Source organism: Simochromis diagramma, unplaced genomic scaffold (assembly GCF_900408965.1).
Source record: "Simochromis diagramma unplaced genomic scaffold, fSimDia1.1 OVJJ01000596.1, whole genome shotgun sequence".
Lineage (NCBI taxonomy): Eukaryota > Metazoa > Chordata > Actinopteri > Cichliformes > Cichlidae > Simochromis > Simochromis diagramma.
Genome location: NW_024387245.1, coordinates 20,831,312 through 20,843,693, shown reverse-complemented (window position 1 = coordinate 20,843,693; position 12,382 = coordinate 20,831,312). Strand labels below are relative to the sequence as shown.

At 38.4% G+C, this 12,382-nt stretch overlaps 1 protein-coding gene across 1 annotated transcript in view; it reads left to right on the top strand.

Annotated features, from left to right (window-relative positions):
* Positions 1-12,382, top strand: part of cacna1bb (calcium channel, voltage-dependent, N type, alpha 1B subunit, b) — a 242,922-nt gene that overhangs the window by 204,374 nt on the left and 26,166 nt on the right. The window contains exons 36-43 of the mRNA XM_040000034.1: positions 80-190; positions 1,856-1,939; positions 2,911-2,913; positions 4,194-4,310; positions 5,047-5,112; positions 9,298-9,389; positions 9,513-9,663; positions 10,252-10,379. Coding sequence (XP_039855968.1) covers positions 80-190; positions 1,856-1,939; positions 2,911-2,913; positions 4,194-4,310; positions 5,047-5,112; positions 9,298-9,389; positions 9,513-9,663; positions 10,252-10,379 — 752 coding nt within the window. The remainder of the gene's footprint in view (positions 1-79; positions 191-1,855; positions 1,940-2,910; positions 2,914-4,193; positions 4,311-5,046; positions 5,113-9,297; positions 9,390-9,512; positions 9,664-10,251; positions 10,380-12,382) is intronic.

Below are 12,382 nucleotides of genomic sequence, written 5' to 3'. Positions count from 1 at the left end.
ACACACATTTATTGTTAATATAATTAAAGATATTAAAGAGCAGATATTCAGTGTTTTGTGTTTCATCTTCTGCCCTCAGTTCTATGGCGCTCCAGATGTGTACGAGTCCATGCTGAAATACTTAAACATCGTCTTCACGGGCCTCTTCACACTCGAGTGCATCCTCAAAATTATTGCCTTCAATCCACTGGTGAGTTGTCTTTGTAAGTCTGTATACTGTGCTGTACTCTGCAAGCAGCTATTGATGGTTTTGAAATGTTCCAGTTTACACTTAAAGGGTTAAGTGATTTGGCTCTTCTAAAGGTTGAGTTGATTTCAAGGTATCTTTTAGTCAGTGACACAGTCTCACTCTAAGAAGACTGTATGGATCTTCTTAAAGTGCATTCATTTCAGAAAGAGGAAGAGTTAGCTAACAAAAAAACAAAAGAGGGAGATAAACATAAGAGTGCACAAAGGAAATAAATCTCTCAATGTGGCGCCGTCTGGCCTCCAGCGAAGCATTTCATCTTAGGCTCTATTCCATTTGCGAGGCCCATTTATTAAATAGCTTTTCTCACACACCACTTACCTCCACCTGTTTAGCTGTTAAGCCCAGATGACTGCGCTCACATCTGCCATTATAAATGCTCTGCTGCCACTGTAGCTCTTCAAAAAGCAGCTGCAGGACCTGGCAGCAGCCTCTGCCCCGAGGAACAGGATGACTGACCAGTCTGAAGAGCCTCAGAAGTTATGCAAAAGATGTGCATTTAGCATTTATGTGTGTGAATGTGTGTAATGTAGGCACATATAAAGTTGATTTGTGTGCTCAGGGAGATGGCTAGTCTTTATTCTTTGAAGTGTGCTCATTTGAATACTTTTTGTGTGCCTCAACTTTGTATCTGTGTCTGCAACTTTTTCATATCTAGATCTGTATTAAAATTTGCCCACATATTCGTGCACAGGAGACTCGTTCAAATGAGGCAGTGTAGGGGGAATGTTGCTGGAAAATGGATCATAGAATGTCTGCTTGGATTAGATGTCTTAGTATGAATTTGGGAAAATCACAGTGCTGCCAGTCTGGTCAGTTTATTAAAAAGATTAAATTAAATACATAAGAATAAAGGAATAGCTCAATAGTAATAATTTACGTAATCTATAATTAAACAGGTTTTTAAACTGGCATTAGAACTTGGTTTATTGTGGTTAGAGCAGGGAAAATTATATAATAGTCAACTTTGACATATCTATTAAAAGTTCAGTTATGGATTACAATTGTTCACATCTTTTGATAATCCTGAGCTCCCGATTTTTTATTATTAGATTAAAGCTAAATTTAATATCTTATACCTTTGGACCATATTTAGAGTAGAGTGTGGTAAGTCATCAGGTACATCTAAAAACTGATTGGAGTGCAATGGACAGATACCTCCTTATTAGTGCTAAGCATCAGGGTATTTTAATTTTGTACAATAAATATGCAACAAATATACACAAATCTAACGCAGCACAAACATACGCATACACTGATCAGAATGGAGTGCCCATATTTACTTTACAAATGACACCACAAACAAACACACACATCCACCTACACAAACGCATTCACATTCACCAGACAGGTCAACCCAATTAGTTTCATGTTTTATGGTTTTCCATGACAGGTGTAAATATTGTAATACTCTCAGTTTATGACTGTGAATGTGAACAAGAGCCAACTTGTAAAGCCCTTTGAATGAAGGCTCTACAATTTTTCATTTGAATGTACACTTGAAAGGGTGGAAAGCGTTTTAAAAGCAGTTAGTTATGACGAAGACACTGTATAAAATCTTTAAAGGTTAACTATAACATCCACTTTTCTTCTTTCTCTTTCTTTTAGAACTACCTGAAAGAGCCCTGGAATGTGTTTGACTTTGTGACTGTGATTGGAAGCATTACAGACATTTTGTGCACAGAGATAAACGTAAGAGTTACATTTCTCAGCGCATGCACCCATGGGTCACTTCCTACATGGGTACCAAAATTCAGTGCATGCTCATAGCTGTAGGATCACAACGGCAAAGCAGCAAAGCAGCATGCTGTGACACAGGAAGCAGATTTAGTCCAATCAGGGAAACTGTTGTCACAATAATGGACTAATCAAAGTTAATATTTTGCTACAGTGGAAGTGATTTACTCTGGGCATGCAAGCGTTCAAATACTGTTATTATGATTAATCTATTTTCTATTTTTTTTATGTTTTTGTCTATAAAAAGCCAGAAAAAAAATTATGAAAAATACCCACCAAAGCAGCCTTGACTGTCAAAAAATCTGACAACCCAGACTGCTGATTTCACATTTTCTATTATTATGTTATTTTTGGGGGGGTGTTGTTGTTCAAAGTTTGAAAGTCCGAAACATCACCAATTCCTTCCAACTGTCAATTATTCATTTAGTTGCTGTTCTGACTTTCACTAAAATTTGAGCTGTTGTAGCATTAATTTGCATGTGTTTTTGCTTAATGTCAGTATTTTATTTTTTTTCCAGCTTCAAAATCATCAGTGTGGATGTCATGCTTTGCTGTACTCTTAGTCTCAGTCCTCGAATCAGCCAAACAAGTCCATAGAAAAAAATATGACATCATAAAAATCTATACATGAAGCAAGGGAAGCCACACGACTTGAACATTAAACATTACAGTCTTGAACATTTAGTTTCATATTTTTAATCACAGCAGATGCAAAGTATTTGTGCTGCTTGAGGACTGAGGCAGGTTACTTTAGCTTTCTGTGTTGCAAAGTCAGCTTTTGTGTGACTTTCTCTTCCTGTGATCATTAGTCTTCTTCTCTGTTTCTCTCGCTGCTTTTCTCCCCCCACTGTTTTTCATCTTCTGCTGTGTCTTTCCTGGCGCCTGTGCCCTCACTCTGCCCCTTCTGTCACATCTGACACCTCTAGACGGTAAGTGGCTTTCCTTGTTGGCCACTGATTTTGTCAGTTCCCCCGTCACCGTGTGCTGTTCTCTTCCACGGCTTTAGTTTAAAGTGTCTAACTACACCTTGAATGTGCGATGATATAAATTAAGACCTTTTAAACCAATGTAGCATGAAATGTGTGCTTTAACAGTAATCAGACCTTCTACGGCAATTACTGTTACATAAGCCCTTAATGTGAAAATGTACAGTTCAGTCAGATCCACTACAGTGAAAAGAACATTGTTATTTCCATCAGCAGTAATTTATATTTGGCAGCCTGGCGTTTTTCTGGCACCTTTCTGACCTTCCATGTGCATACAGCCAAAGGCTGCGAGAGCAGCAGCAAAGCTCCCTGTACAAAACAGTGGCAACAGACTTGACACTGATTCAGTGTGAAAAGGAGGTGCGAAGGTGGAGGTGGGTTGCAAAGCGGTTTTCAAATGTGCAGCTACTGTAGGCAGTAACTTAAATAGTGTACATTTGCTTTAGCTTTAACCGAAATCAGTTGATGTGCTTGGATTTGGGTTGAGCTATACTTCTTGGCCTGCCTTGTGTATGCTGTGTTCAGCTAATGTCATTTCATTCAGGTGGATCAGTTCTGAGCTACGAAAGGATCAATTAGGATTAGAGCTAATATAGTTTTGTACTTTCTAATTATTTTTTATTTTTATTTTATTTTGACAGTTTGTTTTTAATTCAGTTTAGTTTCAGTTAGTTTTAATTTCAGTTTTAGTTCATTATAATAACCTTGTTAATATTAGTTTGTCTGTATTGCTTCTAGATTATATCAGATTTATCAGTATATCATCCCACTGATCCATCCAAGTATCCATTTTTTTTTACTTGCTTAATCAGTTCAGGGTTGCAGGAGGACTGAAACCTATCCTAAAAGATCATAGGATGGATGTCTAAGAGAGTAGTGTTTAAAAGTCTTTGGCAACCCCTCATTTCTTTGTATTCTGCTTCCAGGGAGACAGACATTCTTGTCCTTGTAACTGATTTTCAGGTTAATGATGCTAATTGTTATTTATTTATTTACTCTTTCTGCTATTAGATCCAATTGTACATGGTTAGTTTGGAGAACATTAAAATAGAGTTTTACTGTAAATCTCAGTACACATTTTTTCCCTCTAGCAAAAACAAAACAAAAAAACCTGAAATCGTCTACAAAAATGTACTGCAGTATGCTAACAGCTTAATAAATTATTAATAAAAATATCCTCAAATCTGTTACATAATAACAGATCATTTGTTTTTCTTTCCCAGAAAGAAAAAATCAACCTGAGTTTCCTGAGGCTGTTCAGAGCAGCTCGTCTCATCAAGCTTCTGCGACAAGGCTACACTATTCGCATCCTGCTGTGGACATTCGTTCAGTCGTTCAAGGTAAGGAAAAAACTGAGTAACACAGAAACATTATAAACATCCGAGTTAGAGTCTGAAGCATCTCGGTAAGTGTGTAAACTTGCAGAAAGAAACTGTAAATTTGGAAAGACACACGGGCTGGCAATCTGAGCCAGATTTATTTGCTCTTGCATGAAAGTATATCTCATACAATACAACTAGTGGAATAAAGGGCTCAAAAAACAGGCCTAGGCATGCTTTTTCCTGTTCAAATTGAACAAAATAGCTCTCAGCAGACAGCAGTTTAGATTTTCACACCGTGCCAGTTTTGTTCTCTAAATCCCCTGGGACAAGTTGAGTTAAATGTGGAGCGCTGGGGCCACAGCACAGGGAATTTATAGCAGCTTTAATGTCAGTGGTGAGAGCTTTTAAGCCCAATGAAAATGGACAGTAGCTTCAGAGTGTTAAAAGGTGGCTATTTAATTACAACAAATGTTCGCCGCCTTCTTGCAGCCATATAAATAGTTGGTTGAAAAAAATCAACCCAGCAGGTCAGGTTCGTTGCTCGGGTTCTTAAATAAATACTGTAAAATGTTAGAAGGGTGCTTGTTGCTCTGTAGAGAATCCGATTTATGAGTGTGTACGTGCATACAAACACAGAGGAAGAGATCAAAGAGGCGCTGTGTCCCATGTGTGTCTGGGTGTGTATAAAATGGATATTGTTGGTGCCATGCAGTATATGAGTGTGTTTAGACTGTATTCATGTGTATGCTTTCAGGCCCTGCCATATGTCTGCCTACTCATTGCCATGCTGTTCTTTATCTACGCCATCATAGGAATGCAGGTAAGTCATCATGTGCATAAAGCACATCTGAATTTCATGATTCGATGAAATATGCCTTCTGCAACGTGAAGATTTCCCAGTAGCCTATCAGTGAATGACCTGAGTGGGTGTGACTACCCATTAGCTTGTGTTTAACTGGCATTTCACCATTTCTCTTAATTTGATGGCCAGTATAGCGATTGGCATCATTTTAACCAAATGCGCTGTATAAAAGATGGATGTATAGTAGCTACCAGGAATTTACCCGTTGGTTAGTGGATTCATTTTGTTTTATGGTCATTGCCATCTTGGTTTTTGAAGCCACAGTTGACTACATTTAGACCAGCATGAATTTATCAGTCAGCAAGGCTGGTTAGCACTCATAGACTATATTGGGGCATCAGATACCATCTAATTAATGATAAGTGAAATACAAATTTAAAGCATTTCCTCCACTAAAACAGGCTTTTGGTGTAATTAACTGCACAGGAAGTCATTTTCAGAAATAGTTTATCTCACAGTGGGAAAATCCTTTTGTCACAGCAGTTAAAAACACACCAAACATATGATAAACACCTAAAATAAGTACAATGCAGCTTGATAAAACCAAATATATAATTATCTTAACATGAAAAACTCCAAAAGCTCAAACCTCCAAAAAGAGAGCTCACTCGCTGAGCAGTATTTACTTTCAAGGGAAAAGTGTTGCATTTTATAGATATTAATTTTGCTTAGTTTGCTGCTTTTAAACTTGCTGTCAGAAGTTTCTAGTGCAGTAAAAAAAAAAAGTACAAATTCCAGGTTTTTCTTATTTACTCTGTTGAAAGCCATTTTAATCTACCTGACATATAGTAAATCTCCTTGTTTACTAAAATTCACTGAAATGTTTAATAAAAAAATATAAAGGGGAAAAAAATTTTAATCATAGTTTTTTTTCTGTTGATTCATTTATTTATTTATTTTAACATTGTACATTAAACATTGAAATTGTTATGTATTTAAACAGTGATGCCATCGTATAGGAATGTGATTTTTATAATTTCCCTATAAAAACACTGTCAGTAAGAAACACAGTTTTAAATAGCTCTATATAGAATTATTATCGTTTTGATGTTTAGATCAGTCTATTGACTGATCTAAACAGGGGTCAGAGGTCAAATGTTACATGATATTTTAAATCTTTACACACCGCGCTTGTAAGAACTTTGTAAGAGCTTTTTGTCCATTTCTAACCAATAAATCATCAATCAGTAAATCATTCAAGTAAGTCATTAACCCCACTCTACACTTCTACAAAGTTTGATCTGAATTCATCCAAAACTTCACACGCGGTATCGTGTTTACAGACAGAATGACACGTGACCACTTTTGATGCTTCAAACACTATCAAAAACCTCGTGGATGCAGGTGATGAGATTAAAACGACTCTTAACTGAAAATAAAACAATTGAATATTTCTAAGTCAACGAAGCAGAAGAAACAATAAAAAAAATTTCTTCCTAAATGTTCCAAAAAGTTCAAAGCAAATACCAGCTGACATTCAAATGGCTCAGTGTAACAGTGTGGCAAACAGTGCAGTGCAGTGAAGTGATGTAGTGTGTGCTACAGTAAGTGTTATGACAGCGCAGGGCTGAGCTAACCTGTTAGCATGAGAGAACAGATGAATCTCTGCTAGACAGATGTTTGGAACTAGGCAGAGTTTTTGCTTCTTTATTTCTGCTCTAAAGTTTGACGATTTGAAATACTTGCATGTGGAAGTCAGTCACAAGGAACATCAAGGAACTGCAGTTTGTAACACTTCACCGTGACTAGGGATGGGTACCGGTGTCCGGTGCCATCTGACATAAACGGTAGTAACCAGACCGAAAAGCAGCGCACATTTCGGTGCTTTATTTCGGTGCTTTTTTTCCCCTGAGCTGTGATACACTTCTAGCCAATCATTTTACGTTTCCGAGGATAGTAGGCGGGTCCAGGTACGTACGCTCTTTTAGAGCAGAGCTACAGATTAAAAATGCCCAAGGCGAAGCGGTCAAAAGTCTGGCTGTACTTCACAGCAAAATATGCAAACTCAGCAGCCTGCAACAAGTGCTTTAAGCTGATACTGTGATACTGTCAAAGGAGGTAATACCTCGAATCCGATGAAACACCTGGCGACGCATAGCGGTTTTTTTTTAAAAGCCAAGAAATGCGCTGTATTTGATAGCTTGCTGCCAGACCTCACACTGAGCACATCTACTGCGGGTGTGGTGCCTGTTATCAGACCCGGAGTTAGCAACATCCCCAAAAACACAAAGAATAGAGTCCTGGCCCCTAGCCCTGCCAGTGTAGCAGAAATGATGACGGATGATGATGGCAGCAGCAGCCGTTCTTCTCTGCGTGAGTAGCTTAATGTTGTTCGTGTGTAATTTACGTTGTAGGCTAACCACGTTATTACATTAATGCATGTAAGGTGAACTAGCAAACATCATCATAGCTACATGCGGCTGTCTTCTTGTTTGATGGCAGATACTCCCTTCACCCTGGCCAAAAAGGCTAAAATGACCAAAGAAAAAGAGGGAAACAGTTAAACATGAGAGGTTTTTGGATAAAGTTTGTGTTTTTTCCATTGTTTAAGCACTGCTTCCAGCCAAGAGTGATACCATATATGCCCCATAGCTGCAGAAAAAGCTAACATTGTTATCTTTTTACAAAAACCAGCTGAACATGAGAGGTTTTTGGACCAATTTTGTGTTCTCCATTCTTTAAGCACCGGTTTGAACACCGTTTGAGCACCGGCACCGTTTCAAAAGTACCAATTTGGCACCGGTATCGGATAAAGCCTAAACGATACCCATCCCTAACCGTGACACTTCATTTTTCAGCCACTGACGCTGCAGCTTGAATATAATTGATTAATAGTCGTTGTTGACTGCAGACTAACAGAACTTCTGTGCTGGATAAATGCTACCTTCCCAGATGTTTCCTGTGTTCTTTAAATTTAATGCATTTTGTCATGTACAGCAACCACAAGAAAAATGTGTCTGGCATTGCTATATGACTGTTTTCTACACGTTTGATACAGTCCTGGTAAAGATATTACATTATAAACTTAAGCACAGACTAAATGTGTTTTCAGAGTGGATTATTCTTTATTTTTGAGGCAGCTGATATAAAGGATTCCAATATGTTTTTCCTGAAAAAATGGATGGACAAGATGCTACCTGCATAGGTGACTGCTATCACGGGTCTCCTGGGTGTAGCAGCTGGTGTTTATAGGTCAGCAGGATGGACTTGCCAAGAGGCAAATAAATATTTTAAAAAGGCCTCTGGGATGTTTTATTGGACTGACACCAGGATAACCATGAGTTATGACAGCTATCTACTCTCTTTGTGTCTGCCATTCAGTTCCAGTTCAGGTCAGAAATGGTTTCCTCGAACGACATTTGCATTAAACTATGCTGACATAGCATAAACGAGTAATGCTTGAGATAAATTATAAGCCTGTATCTGCACAATGTATGCAATAAGTAGTTGCAATGCACGCAACATTACACAGTTAATGACAGATAACGCATATACACAAAGAAGGAAAATTAGCTCTAGCTTTATTGGCTTACAAAAGCAGTTTGTACAAGGCCACAATATAATTATATTTCATATTCAAATTACATCCATAAACCACTGTTTATGGCATCCATTAGTACCTATTATATTCAGTGAAGAAACTTAACAAAGACAGAAAGGGCCACACTGGGAATTATAAGTATACTGTTTATTGGCAGATTATAATTTAATGTGAAACGCATTTTCAACATTTCTACAATGTGACAACAACTGGGGCATTTAATATAAATAATGCATTATATATACGGAAAAGAGAGGGACATAGTTTTACATGTAAGTCTTACATAGCAATGTCACAGGTCTGAACACAGCAACTCAGTGTAGGGCGGGAAATGTATAATCTCCATCCAGCTGAGCCTTCTGCTGTGAAATCAGCTGAAGCCTCATGTGTTTATTTGACTTTGGGTTATAATTCATAAATCTCTTACCAAGAATATTTCTTACAGCTAATATTATAACACAGGTTTTTATAAAGGACCAGAGTAAGACTGAGAAAAAGTGCTTTTCAACGACCTTGGTTTGTACTACAGGGGTTTCTTATAATCTAAATTATTGGGTTAAAAACAGTTCACATAATCTATAACACCTCCTTTGTTGCTGCAGGTGTTTGGTAACATTGAGCTGAATGAGGAGAATGCTATAAACCACCACAACAACTTCCAGACCTTTTTCCAGGCCTTGACCCTTCTCTTCAGGTAACCCTGCTTCCATGCTCTAATAGTTCTGGCAGCTCAGATAATCCAATGATTTTGGGTCAAACTAACTCAAGCACTCACATTCACTTTTCACTCCTGTATCTTTACTTGTGCATCTTTCAGGAGCGCAACAGGCGAGGCGTGGCATGAGATCATGCTAGCATGCCTCAGTAACCGGCCGTGCGATAAGCTCTCAGGAACTGCAGGAGACGAGTGTGGCAGTGACTTTGCCTATTTCTACTTTGTCTCCTTCATCTTCCTCTGCTCCTTTCTGGTAAATACCTCCTCCTACTGCATGTTTTCATCGACTTACATTTTCCAGAAGTTTAATGTTCTTATTCTGAAAGTCTCAGAAGAATGCTGCAAGTAACAGCGAGTTAAAGAGAACAATAGGAATTAAATGTAAATGAGGTGCTGCTGAGGAGACATACCCCTGTAGATAACAGTCTGTTTAACTGCTTTTTATGCTCTTTTCATAAATCGAATTCAGTGACACAGACAAACACATTCATAGAACATTTTAATAAGGCCTGATTATTGCCTTTAATAGCCCAGTAGTGTTGCCATTATGAGGCAATAAAGTTGGTAGCAAAGCTAATTTTGAACTCTCCAATTTATACAGAGAATGGATGAAATTAAATGCATGCATAAAAAATGTTATCTAGTAATATAAATATGTGTTTTTTAATGAATGTGTAAAGCATTCCTTTAAAGAAGAATGCATAGGCTATATAATCACCACAGTACTGTGCAGTTTTAAAAAAAAAACTAAAGTTTAGGTAATAGCTTAAATTAATACCAATGTTCCTATTAATCAACATGTATGCAATTTATTTCACTTTACTGTGATGTCATTTACCAGATGTTGAACCTCTTTGTTGCGGTCATCATGGACAATTTTGAGTACCTGACCAGGGACGCCTCCATCCTGGGGCCTCATCACCTTGATGAATTCATACGTGTATGGGCAGAGTATGACCCTGCTGCTTGGTAGGAGCCTTTTCTGACTTTGCTACATTTTACTCCCCAGTGTTAGGAAGTGGTAAAGGTGGTTTTCATTTGAAAGGAAGCCAAGTTAGGAAACAGAACAGTCTCAGATTGACTTCTGTGTCCCAGCTGGATAACTCTGAGCTTGAGCCCAGAGTTTGGGCTGAAGCTGGTGACAATCCCCTCTTTTGGTTGGACTGATGCATGCAAATCCAGAGTTCCACTCGGCGTCCACTCAGCTCTCGTCGCTGATAAGCTCCAAAGCGACTCAGTCTCTCACTGTGGTGTGAAGAGAGACTATTTCTATCCATCCAGTTGGGGAATACAGGTTCATGCCACGACCCTCGCTGCTCTTTACACCAACCAGAAGCAGTTTACCTTTAATAAAACACTATAAAAGTTTTGAGTGAGACAGTAATCTGTCTCAGATTATGAAAGGCTCCTTAGGTTTTAACGAAAGCTTCACAGGAGCCTTGTCAGTGAGTCGGGACTCCAGGAGAGATGAGAAATATGAAATTATCATCACCTGACAGACATTACGGGGGAGGAAATATTATTTATTCCTTTGAATATAAATGAGCTGCTCTCAGAAGTGCCTACAGTAACATTCATCTTATTCTCCACTGCTACAACTTCTCTTTATGTCAGTACATTTAAGGCTTATTGTTTTCAGCTTTTATCAAAATTGGTGAGATCCACCTCTCACCACCGGTTACGATATTCTGTATCCCTCCACAGTGAAACCAAGTTGGAAGTCCAGAGTCCAGCTTGTGGGGGAAATTTAAAATCAGACTTTTGATTTTTATTGAAAAACTATGATCATCTTTAATGAAACATGTCACTATCAAAACACAATTCAACTACTTTTTGAACAAAAACAAAAATCTATACTCACTGAATTCCTGAAATTAAAACTGAACATCAGAATCGGGAGGAGAAGTGATACAGTGGGATGCAAACGTTTGGGCAACCTTGTTAATAGTCATTATTTTCCTGTATAAATCGTTGGGTGTTACAATAAAAAATGTCAGTTAAATATATCATATAGGAGACACACACAGTGATTTTTAAGAAGTGAAATGAAGTTTATTGGATTTACAGAAAGTGTGCAATACTTGGTTAAACAAAATCAGGCAGGTGCATAAATTTGGGCACCACAAAAAAAGAAATGAAATCAATATTTAGTAGATCTGCCTTTTGCAGAAATTACAGCCTCTAAATGCTTCCTGTAGGTTCCAATGAGAGTCTGGATTTTGGTTGAAGGTATTTTGGACCACTCCTCTTTACAAAACATCTCTAGTTCATTCAGGTTTGGTGGCTTCTGAGCATGGACAGCTCTCTTTAACTCACACCACAGATTTTCAATAATATTCAGGTCTGGGGACTGAGATTCCAGAACGTTGTACTTGTTCCTCTGCATGAAAGCCTTAGTGGACTTTGAGCAGTGTTTCGGGTCGTTGTCTTGTTGAAAGATCCAGCCCCGGCGCAGCTTCACCTTTGTCACTGATTCCTGGACATTGGTCTCCAGAATCTGCTGATACTGAGTGGAATCCATGTGTCCCTCAACTTTGACAAGATTCCCAGTCCCTGCACTGGCCACACAGCCCCACAGCATCATGGAACCACCACCATATTTTACTGTAGCTAGCAGGTGTTTTTCTTGGAATGCTGTGTTTGTTTTCCTCCATGCATAACGCCCCTTGGTATGCCCAAATAACTCAATTTTAGTTTCATCAGTCCACAGCACCTTATTCCAGAATGAAGCTGGCTTGTCCAAATCTCTGAGACAGCTTTCTTTCCTTCCCCTAAACCATGATGGTGAACAATCTTTGTCTTCAGGTAATTTGAGAGTTGTTTTGAGACCCCCATGTTGCTACTCTTCAGAGAAAATTAAAAGAGGAGGGAAACTTACAACTGACCCCCTTAAATACTCTTTCTCATTATTGGATTCACCTGTGTATGTAGGTCAGGGGTCACTGAGCTTACCAAGCCGATTTGAGTTCCAA